The sequence below is a fragment of the Gracilinanus agilis genome, chromosome 3 (genome assembly GCF_016433145.1).
Source record: "Gracilinanus agilis isolate LMUSP501 chromosome 3, AgileGrace, whole genome shotgun sequence".
Taxonomy (NCBI): domain Eukaryota; kingdom Metazoa; phylum Chordata; class Mammalia; order Didelphimorphia; family Didelphidae; genus Gracilinanus; species Gracilinanus agilis.
In genome coordinates this window covers 639,422,821-639,446,043 of record NC_058132.1, presented here as the reverse complement: position 1 = coordinate 639,446,043, position 23,223 = coordinate 639,422,821, and the positions used below count along the sequence as shown (strand labels likewise).

The 23,223-nt window shown below is 40.0% G+C and overlaps 1 protein-coding gene across 1 annotated transcript in view; it reads right to left on the bottom strand.

The window, feature by feature from the left end:
* Window positions 1-22,772, bottom strand: part of ERICH6 (glutamate rich 6) — a 41,814-nt gene extending 19,042 nt beyond the window's left edge. Inside the window, exons 1-10 of the mRNA XM_044669475.1 lie at window positions 22,598-22,772; window positions 20,089-20,154; window positions 19,021-19,076; window positions 18,821-18,937; window positions 13,702-13,803; window positions 12,478-12,641; window positions 10,189-10,247; window positions 9,215-9,366; window positions 6,797-6,882; window positions 2,380-2,535 (exon numbers count right to left, since the gene is read on the bottom strand). Of these exons, the coding sequence (XP_044525410.1) occupies window positions 2,380-2,535; window positions 6,797-6,882; window positions 9,215-9,366; window positions 10,189-10,247; window positions 12,478-12,641; window positions 13,702-13,803; window positions 18,821-18,937; window positions 19,021-19,076; window positions 20,089-20,154; window positions 22,598-22,772 (1,133 nt within the window). The remainder of the gene's footprint in view (window positions 1-2,379; window positions 2,536-6,796; window positions 6,883-9,214; window positions 9,367-10,188; window positions 10,248-12,477; window positions 12,642-13,701; window positions 13,804-18,820; window positions 18,938-19,020; window positions 19,077-20,088; window positions 20,155-22,597) is intronic.
* Window positions 22,773-23,223: the final 451 nt, after the last annotated feature.

Sequence of the window (23,223 nt, the reverse complement as noted above, 5' to 3'; positions counted from 1 at the left end):
CTTCCTTCCTTCCTTCCTTCCTTCCTTCCTTCCTTCTTTCCTTCCTTTTCTTTTCTCTCCTCTTTTTTTTTTTTAAATTTTGGTCTTTATATCCCTTGTCCCTAACTTTTAGTGTTAGCACCAAAACCAAATTATGTTGATGGCAGCTAAGTCCAAGAGCTCTGGGAATAGTGGTGTTCAATAAACTACTAGCCTGGCTGCCACCAGTCCTTTCAGCCATCTATCATCAAATCTCTTATGAAAAAGGAGCCTGCCATCCCTTCCCCTCCACCTTCCCCTCAGGAAGGCTTCCTGAGAAATAGATAGGGCACAGAATGAACCAAGCAAGTTAAATACTATGACTATCTCTTTCCTTCGGATTCTAGTAGAGGAAGCTGAGGACCCAAGATTATATAGCCTGAGAGTCCTGGCACAGAAGCACTCCCCACACCACCAACTCTACTTCTAACTCAGGCATTAGAGCCTGCCATCCCTGCTGCTGATAGGTGACTAAACCCAAGAACTCAGGGAAACTGGTATTGGCCAACCCGAGTGACCAGGATTTGGAACTATGTCATATGAAGGACAGTTGAGGCAGTTGGGGGTGCTTTGCTTAAGGAAGAGAACACTTTGGAGAGGGGGCGGTTGCTAATAATTGCTGTATTTAAAGTATCTGAAGGACTGTCCCATGGAAGAAGCAGCAGATATGGACTTGTTCTCTATTCCACAAGCAGAAACAACTAGGGTCAATGGGTGGGAGTTATCAGGAAGGAAATTTCTGCTTAATATAAAGAATTTCCTAGCAATTAGAAGTGTAGGACAACAGGCTGGATTATCTCACAAAGTCTTGAATATCTCATCCTTAGAGGTACTCATTTCTATTCTATCACATATCATTGACCTGAATTTTGATGACTTTTTTATTTTTATTTTTATTTATTTTAAGTTTTTATTTTGAATATTTTTCCATAGTTACACATTTCACGTTCTTTCTCTCTCCCCCAACCCCCCCCCCCATAGCCAATGCACAATTCCACTGGCTTTTACATGTATCATTGATCAAGACCTAATTCCATATTATTGATACTTGGACTAGAGTTATCGTTTAGTATCTACATCCCCAATAATATCCCCTTGATGACTTTTTTTAAACTAAACTTTAAATTCATTTTGTGGTTCATAGACTCTTAAAATGAAGAGTTACAAAGAGTTTGGTGCAAAAAGCTATCAAGAATATTAGCTAGGTGGAACATCAGGCTCAGAGTCAACAAGACCTGAATTCAAATCTATCTTCAGATACTTACTTAGCTGTGTCACCTTGGGCAAGTCACTTAACCCTATTTGCCTCAGTTTCCTCATATATCAAATGAGCTGGAGAAAGAAATGGCAAACCATTCCAATATCCTTGTTAAGAAAACCCCAAATGGGGTCATGAAGAGTCAGACACAACTGAAATGACTGAACAACAACATTTGTATGAACATTGAAAACTAAGATTTATAGAGAGATTTAAAGCATAGGCTCGAAGGCCACATATTAGGGATATTTTAGAAGAATGCTTGCACTAGGCATATGAATGATCTAGAAGTGTTTTGAAGTCCCTTCTCTTGTTTGAGGTTGTTTTTTTCCATACAGTAGTCACTTCCGCCTCACACATCCTTTTCCCCCAACGAACTCTTTTTTTTGTAACAAAGAAGAACATTAAAGTCAAGTCAACTGATGCACTGATCAAGTCTGATTTATCTCATTCCAGATCCATGACATCTAACTGGGGCTCTCTTTGAAGTTGATGATTCCATAAGGTCATTGAATCTACTACAAGCATGTAGCATTTCTGTGTCTTGCTGTTTGTTTTAGTGTTGATTGGGGAGCAGACTAATCCACAGTCGGGGAGAATTGCCAAAACTATCCATTTTTCTTTCTCCCACTCTCTCAATAATAACTTTAAAAAGTTTGACATTTATGTAGCATTTTAAGCAAGTTTGACGAAGTCTTTATTTCTATGCATATCATTCATCCTAATTTTGATTATCAATCTTAAATTCATTTTACGGTCTGCTTCCTTTTAAAACAAAGAATTATACAGAATTTTTATTTTGGCTCAGAAAAAAAAATCTTTCAAGAATAACTATAATAGCCAATGTTTATCTAAGGATTTCAGGTTTGCAAGAACTTTACATATATTATCTCATTTGATTCTCACAACAATACTGTGGAGTAGGTGCTACAATTATCCTCATCATACAAATGGGGAAATTGAGTCTGATAATTAACTAGTCACCCAGCTGCTCCATCCCCATAATTCTTAATGAAATAGTTTTGCGCTCCCAGAGATGTCCCTCAGTGTAGTGCATCAGTGGACAAATCCACATCGAAGCAAGGTGTCCTCGAGAAACATACCAGATGGTTCCGTTGGGATAGTAGCAGGTAACTGTGCCGTTGGAATTAAATATTGCCCTAATTGCAGGTTTTTCGCTTGCATCATCTCGGATTATACAAGTGAAACCTTTTACCTTGTTGTTCACAACGATTGCTGCTAAGTTTCCCGAAGGGTAGCTGGAATCAGATAAGGACAATTAAGTCACTCAAAGATTGACTGTCTTCTTCCCCACCTGCCCCAATTCCATTCAGTTCAACAAATGTTTATGAATCATGTATTACCCTCAGAACAGTCTGCTGGACAACTGGGAGAGACCCCCCAAAAGAAGATTTGGTCGCTGCCCTCATGGGGCTTACAGGTAAGGAATGTAGGGAGAGCACTACCACCAAAAATGAAACAGGCAATACCCAGAAGAAAGATGCCAACTAGACACTGTTGGAGGTTTGAGGAAGGAATGATTTCCAGCTATGGGGAATCAGGAAAGGCCAACCTAGAGAAAACTGGATCTGGGAGGATGGAGAGGATTTCAACAAACCAAGATGGGGCTTGCCAGGCTCAAGGAAGAATGGAGGCAAAAGACTGGAAAATGGAGTGGAGGGCAAGAGGTCCAATTTGACCACAGCCCAGAGTATATGGAGGGCAGGATAGTACCAGATTGTGAAGAGCTTTGAGTGACAGGCTAAGGAATCTGAACTTTTCCTGAGAAGCAACAGAACTATGGAATAATTTTATAAGGCAGATTCATCTGGGAGTCAGGGCATAAAGACCCACTGAGAGGCCATTGGGAGAGTCCAGGCAGGTGGGAGTAAGGCCCTAGAATAGGATGGTGATGGTGAGAATAGAAAAGATGGATGGATGCAAGAGAGTTGATGGAGGGCTTATCCACAATAAAGATTTGAGGATTTAGGGGATAACATTTAGAACTGGAAGAGATTCTAGAAGTCATCCAGTCTTGCTCCCCCAGTTTATAACCTGGGGCTCTGAAGGAACTTGCTCAAGGTCAGCAGCAATGGATTAGAATCTGAATGAGCCTTCAAGTGAAATAAGTTTTCTGCTATTCTGTACTATCCCTAGACTTCCAAATGAAGGCATCTGTGATTTCACCCCTGGGGGAATTCCTTCCCTTCCACCAGTGGGTAACACAGCCATCTATCCTAGAGTGAAGTCAGAATATTACCTGAAGTTCCAAGAGCTGAAGTGACTTGCCTATGTCCATACATTGGTGTCTGGGATAGGACTTACACCCAGATCTTCCAGACTACTGCCTAGGAAGGGGCCAGGCTGGGCACTCTCCACTGTTCTTTAAGTTATCAAAAGGTTGCCTAGCCCATTCCTCCCCAGGTTGTACTCAGTTCTTCCTCCATCATGGTCTCACTCCAGCTATCTTTGTGTCTTTCCACCCAGCCTCCTTAGTTTCTTTTAGGTATTATCTTTACCTCTTCAAATCTAAGTTCCCCAGGGTCATTGAGAGGGTACAGTGGATAGAGTGCCAGGCTTGAAATTGGGAGGACCTGGGTTCAAATCTGACCTTAGACACTTCCTAGCTGTGATCCTGAGCAAGCCACTTAACACCAATTGCTAGCCTTCTGTCTTTGAATTGATACTAAGGCAGAAAATAAGAGTAAAAAAAAGAATTTAAGCTCCTGGGCTAGGGACTATTTTACTTTCTATTTATATTTGTATTCCCAGTGCTTGGTACATAGTAAGCTCTTTTTTTAAAAAAACTCTTACCTTCTTTTTAAAAATGTGTTAAACCTTTACCTTTTGGCTTAGAATCAATATTGTGTATTGGCTCTATGGCAGAAAAGCAACAAGGACTAGGCAATAGGGGTTAAGGGACTTGGCCAGGGTCATAGAATGTCTGAGACCAGATTTGAACCTATGCCTTTCCATCTCCAGACCTAGCTTTCTATCCACGAAGCCTCCCAGCTGACCCATAACCTCTTAAATGTTAGTTGAATGGCTGACCAACTGACTAGATGAAGTGATCATATGATGAGGGCAAATGACAACAGCCTGATAATGTCCTACTGGAATTGCAGGAGAAGGCAAAAAAGGCCCCTAGTATATTGGGTGGGTCCCTTGTGAAGGGTCCAAGGACCACAAGAGTCAGGAGATATGGATGTCTGTGACCTGCATCCATACCTCCCTCATCCAAGCCATTGCTAAAATGCACGTGTCTACCCTTATAACACTCCCATGTACATATCCCCCCTTAGTGTTGGTCTGTCTCCTAGACTATTGCAATAGCCTTTTGGTTGGTCTCTGAATCTCAGGTCTCTCCACATTCTAATCTCATCCAATCAGCTGCCAAAGTGCCTTTCTAGTAGTGCAGAGCTGACCATGTCACCCCTAATCAGTAGCAACTTGTTATGTCTAGAGCAGGGGTTGGCAACCTTTTTGGCCATGAGAGCCACAAACGCCACATTTTTTAAAATGTAATTTCGTGAGTCGTACAGTGCTCACAGTGCGCTCCTGTAACAGTGCCTGAAAAAAAATGGACTTTATGGCTCCTGCAGAAAGAGCCAGCTATGGCTCCAAAGCCATACATTGCCGACCCTGGTCTAGGACCAAATAAAAGCCCTCTGGCATTTAAAATCTTTCTCAGTCTGGCTCCTTCCTAGGCAACTGGGTGACTGAGACGCTAGATCAGTGGTCCCCAAACTTTTTTGGCCTACTGCCCCCTTTCCAGAAAAAAATATTACTTAGCGCCGCTGGAAATTAATTAAAAAAAATTAATAGCAATTAATAGGAAAGATAAATGCACCTGTGGCCATCACCGCTCTCCTGGATCGCTTCAGCACCCACCAGGGGGCGATGGTGCCCACTTTGGGAATCACTGCTCTAGATCTTGATTCAGGAAGACCCAAGTTCAAACGCCACCTTACACTCACACACATACAGCTCTCCATCTTCTGATGCTGTGAATTTGGTCTGGAATTGGACTGTGAATTTGCCCCATCTGCCTGAAATGTTCTCCCTCTTCATCTCTACTTTTTAGTTGCTCTGCTCCAGCTCAGATCCAGCCTTCTAAAGCAAGTTTTCCTGATTTCCTCCCATTCCTGCTTCTACTGCTATTATCTTCTTTTGAGGATTATCTTCCATTCATTATATAAATACATACGGTTTATATACTTAAAATTTTTTTTTTCATGTTTCTTCTCCCATTAGAATATATGTTCCTTGAGGGGAAGGCAGTATTTCTTGCCTCTTACTTAGAGCAGTGCTGGACACATAGGAAGCACTGTAAGAATAAGTGATAAGGGATAGGGAGAAATTCATAGATTGTCTTTAAGAGGAAAGGAGGAGAACTGAGATACAAATCCCAGGAGAAGATTCTGGAAGGAGAGGATCATCTTGGGAGTTGACTGTAACTGTCACTCCTGATCTGGCTTTCCACTGAGCTGGAAGGAGAATCTTTGCTCTTACATCCCTTTGGAAGAACTAATCTTGTGGAAAGATTAGGGATTCCTGGGTTGGAGAATTGCCTTGGAGTAGACTGCCTTTTCCATGGAGTAGAGAGATCATCTGTCTGAGATCATCTGGTCAGAGATCAACTTGGCTAAGGTAATCCCAAGGGTTTTATCATCTGGGAATCTGGGTTACCTAGGAAGCCAACCCCAAGCTTGAGAGGGGATTCAGGCTAACAGTGAGTCTTGTCTCCTTCACCTTCCTAAAGACAATCTGGGTAGTTAGATTAGCAGATAGTCAGATAGCATTTGGGGTTTTAGATAAGAGCAGGGAGTGGATAGACCTCTTGCTTAAAAGTTGGGTTGAGTCTAGATTTGTAGTATTAGGACTTTATCTACCCTTTTCCCTTACTCTAATTATCAAAATAAACTTAGTTTCTAAAGCCCAAGGGTTTTGTGCTTTACTGGCCCTGGGGAGGTCCCTAAGTGGCTGTTTCTCATCTCCTATCCATCTAGGCCTTTCCCAAACAATCTATCTCCATTTGGAGGTAGCCTTCTCTTTCAGCACTTAATAAATTTTTGTTGACTGACTAAAAGAGGCCCCCAAATTGATGAAATATCAGGTCCCTTGTATATGATTCTAGATGATAATAATTATCTGAGGGTTTTCTCTGATTCTTGTGAATGTGTCATTTAAAATCAGACACTGTTTTCAGAAAAGTCAAAAAGAATCAGAACCAGTACACGAAGTAATAAGTTGGTCAAAAATCAGTTTTTCTGACAATCTGTCACTGGAGTTGGGCTGAGATAAAAAAAGCTTTTTTCAGTGACTAGCTAGAAAATGGCATGTCCTGGGAAGAGAACTCACAGAAGGTCTTCATATTTCAAAAAGCTTTCTATACCTCCTCTCTTTTTCCCATGAAGACAGAATGGCCCATCAAGCAAGAGGACTCTGAGGATGAATAGCATTCCCTCCAAAGACATCGTGAATAATGAGGTTAAGGATTGCATACAACAGAAAGGATACAATATTTGGGCTGTGCCATCTGGAAACCTGGTCAGGAACCTTTTTCCATTTTTGTAGTTCTTTTTAAGGAATTCCTTCTCTACTTTCTGCGTGCAAAAGGTAAAGAAAGGGCATTTAGTTCTCGGTGGCAAAAGAGACCACATCTAACAAAGGTTACAGATGCTAAGGTTTGCCTAGTAGTGACACTAAATGCAGGACTTCATTTCTTATTCCTGTCACTCGAAACAAGTTTGTGGACATTAAAAATGCTCCCACAAATAATATTGATAAATATTAAGTATGAAGTCTAGAAAGGTCACAAGTTGAGTTATAAAGGACCTTAAAGACCAGCTAGTCTAGCTCATACTTAAATGAGAATCCCTTCTATGGCATAGCCAACTAGTGGTCTTCCATTCTTTACAAAATAATCTCCAGGAAGGAAAAAACCAATATTCCCAAGATAACTCCATTCTACATCAAGATAATGAAAAAATTATACTTTGATCTGTACTCAGAATTCATCAAATCTCTCTCTGGAGGTAGATTGCATTTTTCATCATTGGTCCTTTGGAATTGACTTGGAAGGGAAATAGACCATAACTTTAAGAGGCGACGGCCAGGCTGCCATCTTTGTGAAGAGGTGGAAAGCCAAGTTAAAGTCGATGTTCACTCAAGAAACTTTAGAAGAGATTTCAGAGTACAGAGAAAGAATAAGTAGGCTCCAATAGCCTAAGTCTCTTATTAGAGACTGAAACATCTATCTGTCCCCTCCACCCACATGAGCACTACTCTGTATCTGGCTATTGGCTCTTCTAGCTTAGGCTGCTGTATTTCCACTTATGCTCTCTACTTCTAGTTTCCCTCTTCTGTAATCCATTATGCACTCTACTACCAAAAAATTCTTCAGGCATAGATCTGACCATGACACTTCCTAGCTAAGAAAGCCAATAGTGCTTCCTTATTGCTAATAGGCTGAAATAAAATCTGCTTAGCCTAGGATTAAAAGCATCTTATGGTATGGCTCCCACATTCATTTCTAGAATTGCATTAATTCCCTTCCCATACACCTTATTTTAGCTGAGCTGACCTACTGGTTGTTCTCTGAGCTTGGCCTCAGGACCTTTTCACCATCTATAGTCAGGCCCTGGAATATACTTCTTCACCCTCACCTACCTGTATCTTCCATCACAATTCAATCCAGGTATTCCAACCCAGGTGAAATATTTCTGGTCCTGCAGTTGTTTATGCTTATTCCCTTCTCAGATTACCTTGTATCTATACCTGTATATGTTACACCCAGTGATGGGCTGATAAATGTTGAACAACCAACTCTCTGGAAAAAATATACTTGGTATGCTTTTAAGCTTCATTTACGTTATTAACATTTCTGCCATAACTTTCCAAAGTCTATTGAGAATATAAATAAAACGATTACTCAGACTCTGATTTGTAGCTAGCTGATTTCTGAGGCATAAATGCTCACATTGAAAACTGAGCAGTCATCTTTAGAGAGTGGTATGAGCCAGCTCCAGCACACCCCTAGTGATATATCCTCAATAAAATGTATGAAAGCAAAGATGGTTGTATTTTTTTATTATTATCTCCAGAGCCCCTCCCAGGGCTGGTGGTATCTAAATATAGAATGGCCTGCTCTAGGAGATAGTTGTTTTCTTTTCACATAAGATTCTGAAGTAAAGGGTAAATAACTACTTCTTAGGGACTTCACATTCATTTTCTCTATGATCTTACCTCCCTCAAAAAACATTAGCTCAAAAAATTCTGCTGGCTCTTGAACTACAAGAAAAATCTAGAGGACAGTTTCCAAGATGCTGAGGGAACAATATGGTGACTGGTTGAGCGAATGCGGGATGCTCTCTTTTGGAGAAGAAAAGACTATGGACAGTCTTTAAGTGTTTCAGTGGTTGCTGTGTATTAGAGAGGATTGTTCTGCTTGGTCTTGGAAGACAGTGTTAGGACCACTAGTTAGAAGTTATAAATCTGGCCTCAGACGTTTCCTAGCTGTGTGACTCTGGGCAAGTCACTTAATCTCCATTGCCTAGCCCTTGCTGCTCTTCTGCCTTGGAACCAATATACTGTAAAGAAAACAAAAACAAAAACCTAGTGCTGCCCAAATGTGGAAGGAGTAGTTACTTTATTATAAGGCCATGAGGTCCCTGCCATTTGAAGTCTTCAGAAAGAAGGTAGATGACCACTTATTGGTCATGCTGTAGACAGGATAGATGATTTAGGTAGCAGTTGGTTGACATGATTTGGGAGGTCCTTTCCAACTCTGCTACATCTCTGTCTGTGATTGTATCACACTATCTCATTCTTAATAATTTAAATTTCACATTTAAATAAATAAATTCATATGTATATAAATGCTTAACACGGGTTGGAAAAACAAAGACCAAGTGAAAAACGACAGAGAAAAATTACCCGTATGCCAGGTAATGTCCAAATATTATCACAATCAATAGTCAAAACACATCGATCTTCCAGTGTTTGAACAAAGTCTTCTGTAATTTTCTTTCTTGCTGTGGGGTCCCGGGAAAGGTGGTAATTTATTGTCCTAACCTGCTTTACATTAACTAAAAAAAAGAACATATGAACACATAAAAGTTCTAATATCAACAAGCAACTCATTGCTTTCCTAGAAACTCTCATACAATATAGAAATTTAAATTGTATTACAAATTTCTAACACCAATTCTTCAGATATTCTTATGACTTTTTTATTGAAAGAAAAAAAAGAAGGAATATCATTGAGTGTGAGGCCTACAATGTAATACAGTGGACCCTCAATTATAAGGATTTTTTTTTTCCTGGTACTCCATTTTTTGGAGAATGAGAAAAATTGAAAGAAAGCAAATTCACTGGGATTGAAATGGTTAGGAAAAAATTTTTCACTACCATTAAATCCAGTCTCCATCTCTAACACTTTACAAGTAGAATATATGTTCCAAAGATTATTCTTTAGGTCTGTAGGACCCTTGATTATCAAAGAAAGATTCAATTGCATTCAGGGTACTGCCTTAGCAAATGGCTCAAAACCAACTTAGAAAGATTTTTTGATTAGTCAGAATATAAAAGGGTTTCTGGTTTGGCAGAATGTCCAAGTAACTAGATGCTCTATTGCATCAGCATTTTTTAGTTGATATTTTTTTTTCTATCCTTAAAAGAATTTCTTCTCTCAATTGGTTCTGAGATCCTTTTAATTTGGGTACTCCCAGTCCCCCTTCAGACCATCTTATCTCATGTGATTTTTATCCATGTCCTTCATAATTCCTCACTAAGCTAAAGGCCTTTCTCTACCATGTTTCTATCTTCAAGTCAACAATAAAGACGTTATTATTTAGAATGTTGGTATCAAATGTTCTGATTTTTCAATTACTTTGGGATGCCCAACATACCTTCTTCAGGCTCAACTGTCATGAATGCAAAGGTTTTGGCCACCTGCCTCTCTTGATGTCTGGAGAAAGAAGACACAGGATATCAAGAGGCAATTTGTTCTTCTATGATTGTGGTTCCAGCAGACCTATTCACTTATGATACCCTGGTGCGATTTATTATCACTTTAATTTTTTTAAACCCATATCTACCATCTTAGAATCAATACTGTGTATACATTCTAAGGCAGAAGAGTGGTAAGGGCTAGGTAAGAGAGATTAAGTGACTCATCCAGAGTCACGCAGTTGTTATAACTTTATTTTGATGGAACCAACCAGGAAGTCTTGCTACCTCTTACCCTCCATTAGAGCAGGGTCTGTCTTAGATACAGAGCTCTGTAATGTATGTATATGTACGTAAGTGTGTAAGATTTGAAAGGGCCTCTGAGACCATCTCTGAGTTCAATCCCTTCAGTTTTACAAAGAAGGAAACAAAAACCAAAGAGAAGAGTGAGTTTCCCAAAGGAATATATGAATCCCCTAAAGTCATCTAATGGATAGGAGGGACAGGATTCAAACCTACAAACTCTGACTTCCCATGTGGCTCACTTCTATAGTACCATGTTGCCTCCCATTAATAGTAGCTAAGTAAGTTTTGGGCCAGAATTATGATTTTATTGGTCTAGTACAATCCCACCTTCAATGTAGATGTGGACCATCTTGTCTTCACAATTTATAGTGTTAGAGAGTGGGTGACCCGAAACCCTGAGAGGAGACATATCTTACGCAGGAAGACACATCTATTATTGCTCCTATCTACTATTACTATTGAGACAAATCAATCTGGAATGTGTGTTTTCTGCTAAACTGCTCCTTAACCTCTAGAGAACTGACTCCCAGCTGCTATATGGTCTATCTTTTTCTGGATGAGAAGCTCTGCTGCTAAATGCCATGGCTAACATGGGAAGGTGGAGGAAGAGGGGAGCTTGATGTGCAGAAGAGAGAAAATCCCATCTTTCCCACCAATTGATGAATAGTTGAATTCCTCCCTTCCAGCTGTTGGCTTTCTCTTCCTCAACTATGTCTAACTCTGGAACTATGTCAGCTGTCATTCTATGGGTCATCCAGGGGGGCAGGTCCATCTTCTATGAGCCAATGGAGAGCTAACTTGTATTATTGAGTCAGTGAGTCAACAAACATTTATTAAAAATCATCTATTTTGTGTCAGGTACCATTCTAGGGATACGAAGAAGGTAAGAAAAGAAGAGAATGAAGAAAAGAAATGAGAAGAAAAGTAAAGAAAAAATGGTTCTTGCTCCCAAGGTGTTCATAGTCTAATTAGGCAGATAATATACAAATGACTATGTATAGAAAAATTATATGTGTATATATACATATATACATTTATATATATGTGTGGCAAAATGTATATGATTCTAAAGAGAAAGCATTTTAAACTATTGAGGACTGGGAAAGTCTACTTGTAGAAGGTGGGCTTAAATTAAACCTTGAAGGAAATCAAGAAAAGCAAGGGGCAAAGTTGAGGAAGAACATTCCAGGCACGGAGGCCAACCAGTGAGTTAGGAGATGGTGTCTTGTTCAGGGAACAGCAGTGAGATCAGTGTCACTGAGTCACAGAGTACATGTTGGGACAGAAAGCCCAAGAAGCCTGAGAAGGCAGGAAAGGGCTAAATTAGTAAGTGTTGGATCCTGTAAGTAACAGGGAGTTCCTAGAGTTGACAACTGACTGGAGGATGATTTGGAGCTGGGAGAGACTTGAGGCAGAAAGACCAATTGCTTTTATGATAGCCCAGATATGAGGTGATGAGGGCCTGCACCAGGGTGGTGGCAGTGTCAGAGGAGAGAAGGGAGCATAGATGTTACAAAGGTAATATGGACAAGCCTTCACAACAGGTTGGATATGGGGTGGGGAGGTTTGGAAGACCAGAGAGCTGGGGACAAAGAATCAAGAGCGTTCTTCTTCCTAAAGTGAGGTCTCTTAGAGCTAAATCTTTGATCCTAAGGCTCCTAGTTATCTCTGCTGAGGTCTTTGCATCAGATTATTCAGGGTGGGGTATTGGCAGCAAGATTTTTAGCAGAGGTGTGTTTTTTCCCCTATTGGGGAGTGTGTCTCTGAAACTAGAGATTATCAGTGGAAAAATATGTTCCATTTTACCCCAAACTCCCTAGATCTTTGTGCACTTCCTCAAAATTAAGCTGTCTGTAGTTCACATTTGTTAGAGTTAGTGATATAGTTCACATCTGAAGAACACATATCATTTAAGTATTCGGACTGGGGCTGATGGATGTTACCTCCGAAAGGCCTTTTCTTTTGCCCTGATTCTTTCTTGCTCAGTGCCAAAGGCTGGGTGAGGGCCAATGGGGATTAACTCTAATGGTGGTTGCATTGTTTTCAAGACTTCTCTTTCTTGGATAACATATTCAAACAACCTCTTGAACTCAAGACAACAAAAGAGCTGGAAAACAAAACTGTGTTTGTTAGTCATTGATGAACTAAGCTGAAGTAGAACCAGACAAGTTTGTTTAGAAAGTATTGACCATCCCATAAAATTACAGTCTAGTTAGACCTTACAGGCCCAGAAAGTGTTGCATGAAGGGATGCTAGGAGAGTGGGGCTCAGTTGAAGGAAGCAATCACATCATCTCATCCCATCCCGCTTCAAGTAAATGAGAAATTTGAGAAATTGTTCTTCCTGACACATTTATCTAGTGAAGCTCTCTCTCATCTGTCTACTAGGTGTGAACATGGCTTAGATACCTCTGCTGTCACACTGAAGAACTTGGGCATGCCCCCTGAGATTTGCCTAAAAACAAGCAACTTAGAGGAATCAGAGCATCAAGCGACTTGGCTTTGAGAGTTGTTCCAGGCCAGCCTGGATGACTACTTTGAGGAGACCAGCAATAAGGGTCCTGTGGTCTCTTCCAGAGCCCCTTAGCCTTAGGAAGACCTTCAAGTTCTGAAAGGTCTTGGGGATTTTTGACTTGTCCTCAGCATCCTACCAACATTCTGGAAACAGCTGATGGTAGCATCTGTTTTGAGACCAAAGATGGGCAAAAAGCTAACAGGCATGTCTCAAGCATTCCAGCTAAAGGACTTCTAGAAGCGGTGAGTCACCTCTTTGTTGCTATATGTTGTCTCTAAACTTAAACCCACCATCCCTTGGATTCTAAGTAGGTCATAGACTTAAGACTGGGGGATGGTGGGGAAAGAAGCTTTGAGGCAACCATTCCACTTTAGTAAACAGCTAATTAAGTCTGGCTGGCTAATTGATATCAACTAATAATACAGAGCACTGGAGGGAACATATGAGCTAGCCATGGTATCAGAAAAACAACACCCAACTCCTCAGGGCTACCTTTAGAATCCTGAAGGGACACAATAGCAACTCTCTGAGGACTTGATTTCTAGGTATGAATAGGGATCAGAATAGTTGCCTCAGACCATGTATTAGACTATAATATTTTATAAATGTTTCCCTAGCAAACCCGTGTTTTGTAGGCTTTTCACACATCTTACATCCGCAGAGCTTTCAGAGTCAAAATCAACATTATCCAGGTAAGGAAATGATCCCAGTTCACGCCCACAAAACTCACAACGTGCAGGGAACTCCGTTTCCCACTGTTGGAAGAAATAAAAATAATCAGTGATTGGTTGTGGGATGTCATTAAGAGAAATTAGAATCTCAAGTAGATATTTTTATCTGGACCCCATCAAAAGATCAACACAGACCAGCAGAGCTGTGTTTTGACCTTTCTCCCTACAATTAGGTACGAGACTGGGTTGGGCTTTCTAAAATAAAAATCTGAGATTCCTCTTTTGATTCCTTTCATAATTTACACCTTTCTTTAAAAAGCAATATAGTCTCATTGAAAAAAGCTTTGGGCTCTCAGTAATCCAGCAGGAGGAGGGTTAACACTCTTCCCCTTTGGCCAGGAATGCAGCTGCCTGGTACAGCCAAGGCCGAACCCTTAGCAGGGGCATTTTGCCCAGAATTAAAGTAAAATAATGAGTCTCAAAAAAATATTGTTTAACACCATCAAGGCTGAGAAATTCAGGAGTTTTCCGAAGGCCTAACAAAATGTCCCAGACTTCACTTAATGATAACACATAGAGTTGATAGTTTAGCATAGGTTTTATCTATACCTTGAAGCTTCTAAGACTTTTGTTTTGACTATGGTAAAAATACTGCTCTGTGTAATTGTGGGAAACTTTCTTGGGCTTTTGGGGGAAGGGGATCTTTAACTTTCTATATAATAAACTGGTGACTCCATTGTACTTTGGAGCACTTTGAGCTAACAAGCCCTGCTTCCAATCTGTTTCATTCTTTACATCCAACGACCACCCTAGGCCACTCAGAAAAGTCTCTGATTATAGAACAGGATCTCTATAATTGGTAATTATAGTCATATTCAGGAAGGATGATAGATTTCAAACTGGAAGGAATGTTTGAAGTCATGTAGTCTGAGTCCCTTATTTGTCAGATGAGAAAACTGAGGTCTAGAAAGAAGGGGATTGACTAACATCACATATGCAGTCAGTAATACAATAAGGATTTGAACTTAGGTTCTTTGACTCCAAAACTGATGCTCTTTCCCCCTACCAACCTGATCTGGAAGGGTCTTAAAAGGTTATCTAGTTTAGTCTTTTAATTTTGCCTATGAAGGAACTGAGGCCAAGAGAATCTGGACACTTTGCTAGGCACCATGAATACAAAAGCAAACAAGAGTCCCTGCCCTTCAGGAGCTCACATTCTACTGGTGATTTGTTCCAATCCCAGGTTTGGTAGCAAACAGAACTGAGCTTTGGTTCTGCCTCTGAATTTAGTATTCTTTCCCTGCCAGATCTGCTTCCTGGGGAAAGTGCCCAAAGCTGAAATTTTATTTCCTCTTTGGGACAATAAAATCCTCCTGTTGCTTGCTCTTTTTTTCACTAGAACCACCACTAAATATATAGATATAGATATAGATATACACTGGTATGGTGTGTGTGTGTGTGTATACACATATTGTATTTACTAATTTCTTTGGTTTTCCAAAACACTTATAAGTATAAACATACTTAAATTTAATGTAATTTATTGTACAATGTAAAGTAATGTATCATATGGTTGAAAGAAAAATCTTAGTTAGAGCTTCACCCTAATAAATCAAACTATCTCAGGAAAATGAGGCAAAAAAAGTTTTTTATAACATAATTAGGAATTGTATGTAAGCTCAGTCTCTGACCCACCTCTCCCCCATTGTTATTCAGTCCTGTTCAACTCTTCATAACCCCTTTTAGGTTTTTCTTGGCAAAGATTCTGGAGTGGTTTGCCATTTCCTTCTCCAGATCATTTTATAGTTGAGGAAACTGGGACAAACAAATGACTTGCCCAGGGTCACACAGCTAGTAGTTGAGGTCATATTGGAATCCAGGTCTTCCCAACTCCTGGGCTACTGCTCAACCTTTTAAAGACACATTTTTGTAGCAAGGGAAGTCCGTTTGAATACGGTTGCTACTCAAAATGGGATGGTTGATATTTATATCGGTGTATTCAAGTTTACAGTTTCTTATTGTATCTAGGCCACTCTCACATACCCTAGACTGCCGTTAAATTCTGTCCCAAACTCTTAGGTGACTAGTAGGCTATCTTTCCTTTCCTTTATTCCCTAAAGTATATATTTGACCTCAAATTCAATAGAAATTCTCAGTAATTAGATTACTGTGTGTCTTTCCTGAGAATTGTTATCCTAATGTGGTTGGCTTTGTGTGGGGTCTATGATCATTGTCTCTCTCATCCTGATTAATGACTTGCTCTTTAAAATACTCTAGTAGGTTTTTATTATGTTTCAGGTTGCCAGTTCCAATAATAAATAAATAAACCTAAATAAACAATATAAATATATAATTTATATTATATAGCATACATAACATATACTAAACATAAATAAATAAATCTAAATAAGTATATGTCAATAGTAAAAGTAAAAATAGTAAAAGAATCAAAATGTTCTTCACTCTCTTCCCATATTCCCCTTCTTCCTAAAAAATCGAATCACAGAATTTTATTATCAGAAGGAACCATAGAGATAGCCATGACGTAGCAGAATGAATAATCAATTTAGGAGGCAGCATGGTACAAAGGAAAGAGTTCCAGCTATGGAGTAAAAGGACCTGGGTTCTAATCTAGCCTTTTATCATTATGCTCTGAGTGACTTTGGTAAAGACATCTCTCACTTTTCTGGGCTTGTTTCTCTCATCTTTAAAATAAGCCACTGAGGGGCAGCTGGGTAGCTCAGTGGATTGAGAGTCAGGCCTAGAGATGGGACGTCCTAGGTTCAAATCTGGCCTCAGACATTTCCCAGCTGGGTGACCCTGGGCAAGTCACTTGACCCCCATTGCCCACCCTTACCACTCTTCCACCAAGGAGCCAATACACAGAAGCTAAGGGTTTAAAAAACAAACAAACAAACAAAAAATAAGCCATTGAAAGTAGGTAACCCCTGAGGTTCCTTCCAACTATAGACTGATGTTCTCCTAGAGATAGGATATATAACTCTAAAGTCCAAACCAGAGTCATAACTAGTAAAGGGACATTAAGACTTTGTCACATGGAGCTGCCAGAAGGTGAGAAAAAAGCTGATAATGCTTCCTCTCTTCAATGACTCCATCTCTGTGTCTCACCTCATGCTTCTCTGTGGGCTCATGCCACCATGAAATTCGAACCCCCAGGGTGCCACCCCTAAGATTCTAGCACCTCTCTTTCCCTTAATACATGCTGTTCATGAGAACAAATGCCCAAATCTGAAATAGTTTTAGAAAGAAGTCCATTAAGTCATTTGGGAGAGAGAGAACCAGAAAGAAGAGGTTGCGTCCTCTTGTCCAAGCTCTTGAAGGTTTATATTATATAGAATTTAAGCTGTAAGAATCTCCAGAACATAGTAGGGCAGTCTTGAGGGCCACTTATAAATAAGGTAGATTGAGAAAGATGTTAGTAAACATTTGATGAAATTTGAGCAGAAGCCAAAACACAAGGAGAATCCAAAACAAGACTTGGGTATAAAAACACAAAATATAAATATTCTGGGTAGATCCAGGACCTGAGGGGATCCCAAATCCTCAAAGCCAACTCTGGAATTCCAATATTCAAGACAATAATTGAGGTTTAAACAAAACTTTGTTACATAAAGCTGAACTGAAACAGTATAATGAGTTTTCTAAGCAATATAATGAAGAGAAATAGGCTATATTCTCTGGGGGACAGTCATTCAATCAATAAACATTTCTTGAGTCCTTCCTATACCCCAGGCACTGTGCCATCTCTCTTACTGGCATGCCTGTGGTGTCATTATCTTCTTCATATTAATGCCCCAGGCACAAGAATTCCTGTTTATGACTCTGGTCTCCATTCTGTTAATTGTCAGTTGTGTGATCCTGGGCAAATCACTTCCCCTATTTCAGCCTCAGTTTGCTTTTCGATAAAATGGGAATGAGAGCACCTACCTCACAGGATTACTGATGATCAAATCAAATGTGGTAATATATCTCAAGTGCTTTGCTGGTTTTAAAGCACTATGTAAATGTTGGCTATTATTAATTGATTTATTTTCCAGTGCCGAGGATGCCTTTTCATTACTTGTTTCTGGGGTCACTATATGTATCTGTTGATCCCTGGCTGGGCTTCAATATACTGTGAAGCCATGGGACAAAATGAACCTTGAATTAGTTCACTATATACCCCAGGGTAAGCCATGGAATTCAGCTGCTTAGTAAGGCCCTCCTATCAGCTAAGGCAAGTGACCACAGGCCAAAGCCCACAAATCCATGAAATATCTCCATAAGATTCTTTTTTTTTACAAAGGAGCAAAACTTGTAGGCTTCACTCACTTCTTTTCTTCCAAGTCTAAACATGAAGCTCATCTACAGAAAACTACAAGAGCTGTTCTCAAGGTATTACCTCTTAGCATCAGAATTCTAGAGCTGGAAAGGGCTTTGGAGATGATCTAGTCCTCCTTGGACAAAGGAAGAAATAGAGGCTCCCAGAGCTTCCTCAAGTTAAGCAAGTGCCACATTTGAAGCTAAAAACTGGGTCTCTTGCCACCTAGACAAGGGTTCTTCTCTCTTCACCATGATCTCTCTCCATATGCACTGTACTTGCTAGTTCATGGAGGTCCATTAAGGGAAGTTCTATTACATTTGGAAGGAATAAAGAGTGGACCTGTGATTTCAGTGATATATGGAACTCCTAGATGAGGAGGCTCCTTCTTGAAAAGGGCAACTTGGAGTGTTGGAGAGGAGCCTTGGAAAACTGAGAGGCTAAATCAGTGGTTCCCAAACTTTTTTGCCTACCGCCCCCTTTCCAGAAAAAATATTACTTAGCCCCCTGGAAATTAATTTTTAAAAATTTTAATAGCAATTAATAGGAAAGATAAATGCACCTGTGACCATCAGCGCTATCCTGGATCGCTGCAGCACCCACCAGGGGGCGGTAGCGCCCACTTTGGGAATCACTGGGCTAAATGATTTGCCCCACGTCATTCAACTAAAACATATCCAAGTTGATACTAAGGCCAGCTCAGAGCTGATCTCGCTGCCACCAGGTCCCTCTTATTACCTTGACAAATGTTTAAGTATTAAGAAAAGAAATAAATGTTACCTCAAATATCACATCATGTGGAGGAGGCTCTGGTTTATATGCCAGAACAGCTGGTGGCCCAATGTTTGGGACTGTTTCCAGCAAGGGTTCAAAAAACATTTGGAAGTCATCTGTAAACTGCAAAGGAAGAAAACAGAGTGTAAAATACTACCGGGCTGGGCACAGACTGTGTCCTGGGTTGTATGATAATGAATTTTTACCTCCATGTTACACAAAACATCTAAGTCTTGCATTTTCTTATTCATTGTCCATCGTGCTAAGGAGAGAAGCATGAACACTAGTTAATAAAGAAAATATAAACCTGGGAAACATCTACTGAGCTAAGTCCTAGGATCATGGATTTAAAACAAGAATGGACCTCAGGGATTATCTAGTCCAACTTCATTTTATAGATTAGGGAATTCAGACACAGAGAAGCTAAGTGGCTTGCCTAAGGACACAGAGATCAAAAGTTACAGAGATGGAATTAGAAACTAGGTCATGTGACTCCAAAGTCAGCATTTTTTTTTAAAAAGTGAAAACTACTATGCATCAGTCTATATTCAGATTCCATCAGTTCTCTAGAGGTGGGTGGCATTTCATAATCTAAGCCCTCTGGAACGGTCTTAGATCTTTGCATTGCTGAGAATAGCTAAGTTTTTCACAGCTGATCATATAATATTGCTGTTACTGTGTACAATACTCTCTAGGTTCTGCTCACTTCACTCTGCATCAGTTCATGTAGGCTTTGCCAGGTTTTTCTGAAATCACACTGCTCATTGTTTCTTATAAAGGCCACCATTTCTTCCAGGATACTCTGCTACCCAGCATATTTTCCCTCCTTTAAAAAAATAGTTTTTTTGCCATGCCCTCAAGCCCTACATTATGACCACTCTCCTTACAGTGAACAGGTAGAAGAACTATTTAACAGATCCTGGAAGGCAGAGGGTATACCTTTCTTCTGAATTTGTAGCCAGAAAGACCTGCATTCAAGTCCTGCATTTGACATGACCTGACTGTGGGACCTTGGGCAAGTCACAACCTCTCAGTGTTCCAGGCAACTTCCTAAGCCCATAAATTGTAGCACACATCCCAACCTATACTAGTAGATGGAGTTTCTTTATCTGGGAGTTCTGTATGCCAATGAAATCACAGGTCCAGCCCCATTCTTTTTAAAGCTAAGACTGACCTAAGAAGTAGGGATAAAGAAAAATGAACTAAATCTTTTCCCAAGGGGCATCTTTATTGTACTGCTCGAGGGGCAGGTAGAGTTTTTAATATCCATTTACCTCGGAGTAAGGGGCAATAAGTGCTAGAAGTGACCTCTACTGGCTTAGGGATAGAAGAAAAAGCACCTGGAAAGAAAATGTTCAGTCAGCAAAATACTGAAAAAATACAAACAAACTACCCATCCATGTGGCCAGACATTTTAACTTGGCACGTACCTTCCCTCTAGAATCCCTCACCCTCTCGATTTCCCATTATACTTGTCTTGTCAACACCTGACCTTGGGCAAGCCCCACTGTCCATTCTCTCTGGTTTTGCTCTCAGGATGCCAAGAGATGCTTTGGAACATCATCTAATGGTTTACTGCTTCAGGGACAAATCCACCACCTGAGCTCAGCTGGACCATCACTGCTGCTCAATAAGTCTTTCAAAGAACTCTCATTCCCTTCCTTTTGTTGTACCTGCAGTGGCTGTTCCTAATCTTTCCCTCTCTCTTCAAGTCCCCCCCCCCAAGTATGACTTCATCAAAGTATGAGTTTGTGGTAAAGCTCCTTCAACTTCTCTCTTTTCCATTTCAGTGTGGATACATCTTTACTCATTCTCAACTTCTCTCTTGCTTTAATGGGAAAAGTATCCATTCTTACTTATGCTCTTATTTTTTTTTAACCCTTACTTCCTGCCTTAGTAACAACTCTAAGACAGAAGGGCTAGGCAAATGGGGTTATTAAGTGACTTGCCAAGAGTCACCCATCTAGGACGTGTCTGAGATGAGATTTGAACCCAGGACCTCCCATCACCAGACCTGGCACTCTATTCGCTTGTGCCATCTAGCTGCCCTTATTTATGCTCCTGATCCTACCTACTTCTATCTTCTTTTGGACATTTCATTATCAAATATCACTTTCCATTTTGAATTTTCGTTCTTTTCCCTCTTTGTTTCTCCCTTCTGAGAGGCAGCATAGTCTAGTGGAGAGAGAGACCTCCAGAAGATTTGGGTTTAGGCTCTCCTCTGTATGAAACTACTCTCTAAGTCTATAGGGCACAGTGAAGGTGTTGCCCTGCATTGGTAGAGGGAGCTTCCCCAGTTTGGAACTCTCAGTACCAATGAAACCAGAGATCCTGTCAGGGAAATAAAATAGGATCCTGTAGAAAGCCATAAACAAACAATTTGATCTGTAATTCATATCAGATCCAACTATAACTGATGATTATAACTAATTTTAACTTCTTTCATTATTCAAAGTTTTCCTGTCTAATAAATCATGTTATTTTGAAGAGAAGGGGGATATGTTGGGAGCTATTAAGAGAAATTAGAATCTCAAGTAGATATTTTTATCTGGACCCCCTCAAAAGATCAATACAGACCAGCAGAGCCGTGTATTGGTTTTTCTCCCTTTCAGGTCGAGAAACCAGAGTGGGATATCTAAGATAAAAATCTGAGATTCCTCTTTTGATTCCTTTCATAATTCTCATCTTCCTTCAAAATACATTATAGTCTTACTGAAAAAGCTTTGGGCTCTAGCACTCCAGCAGGAGGGGGGCTAACTCTGTTCCCCTTTGACTGAGAACACAGATGGCTGGTACGGCCAAGGTCGAACCCTTGGCAGGGCATTTTGCCCAGAATTAAAGTAAAATAATGAGGCTCAAAAAATTGTTTAATATCATCAAGGCTGAGAACTTCAGGGGCTTTCCGGCCTAACGAGATGTCCCAGGCTCCACTTAAAGATAACACATATAGTTGATAGTTTAGCATAGGTTTTTTTTTATCTATACCTGGAGGCTTCTTAGGCTTTTGTTTTGATTATAGTAAAAATATTGCTCTCTGTAACTGTGGGAAACTTTCTTGGGCTTTGGGGGGAAGGGGATCTTTAATTTCCTTTATAATAAAGTGGGGGCTCCAGTATATCTCGGAGTACTATGAGCTAACAAGCTGTGCTTTCAATCTGTTTCATTCTTTGCATCCAATGACCACCCAAGGCCACTCAGATTAGTCTCTGGTTATAGAGCAGGATCTCTATAGGCTCCTTCTTACAAGATATAAACAGCTCTCTCTAGTCCCCAAAACAACACAGAAAAATCTTCCCTCTAACGACTCTGTACTGTCTTCTATCTCTTACTTTTGTTTTCTTCCAAATGCCACAAAAGAGCAGTGTACACTTCCTGATTCTGCTTCCCTTAACCTTCAGTGAAATCTTACTTGAAGTGATGCCCCCCCTTTTCCATTTCGACTCTCATGACTATTTTAGGGTCTTATTCATTTCCTTGTAACTAGCCTCCCAAAACAAAGCCATTCATTATTCATTTCTCCTTTTACAAAACCAAGCTCCTATGCCCCGGTCAGATTAATCTTCCTGAAGCATGAGCTCAGATCATGTCACTTCTCTGCTCAAAAATCTTAAGTTGCTCCCCCCTGCCCAACAAATAACACCCAAACTTCTCAGCTAGATATTCCAGCAAGACCCACCACCATTTGACCCCATACTACCATTCTGGGCTTGGCTATCTTTCTTTCTTTCCCTAAACCCAAGACAAATAAACAATCAAAAAAGAAAGAAAGATAGGATTACTCACGAATTGTTGCCAATTTACGTAGGGCACCCTTTATTTTTTTTAACTTTTTTTTCCTTCTTGCTTCTTTCTCATTCTTTTTCTGGGATTCGCTTTCCATTGCTGAAATGGTGACATACAATGGGTCTGAGAACTGAAATTCTAGGTGGTTTACATGGGCATTATAAAGGCGAACCATCATAAGTGAATGGAACACTATTATTGTGTCATAAAAAATAACAATTACAAGAGATTCAGTGACCCAGAGAAAAAAATTGATACAGTGAAGAAACCAGAACCAGGAAAATCACATACATAATGATGTGGATGCATATAAAAAACCTCTTTTAGGTCAATGGAAAATATTAAGAAATAATATTTTCTCTAGCCTCAAGGCCCTTTCTGGACTTTCTTTGTAGGAAAATGTGTATGAGGGGAATGGCCAGGGAAGGAATTGACCAGTTGTGGTGGAAAATTAAATTACTACTGTTAGGGGTTATTGTCCTGGAAACCAAAATTATATATGGATGTAATGTGGCTTTTTTCTTCAAGATTCTTATAAGTGTTACCTTTTTTGAGGTAGAAAAATGTCCCACAACATTAGGAACTCTTTGGACAGTTTGGACATTTCTCTCTCTAAACTAGAAAAT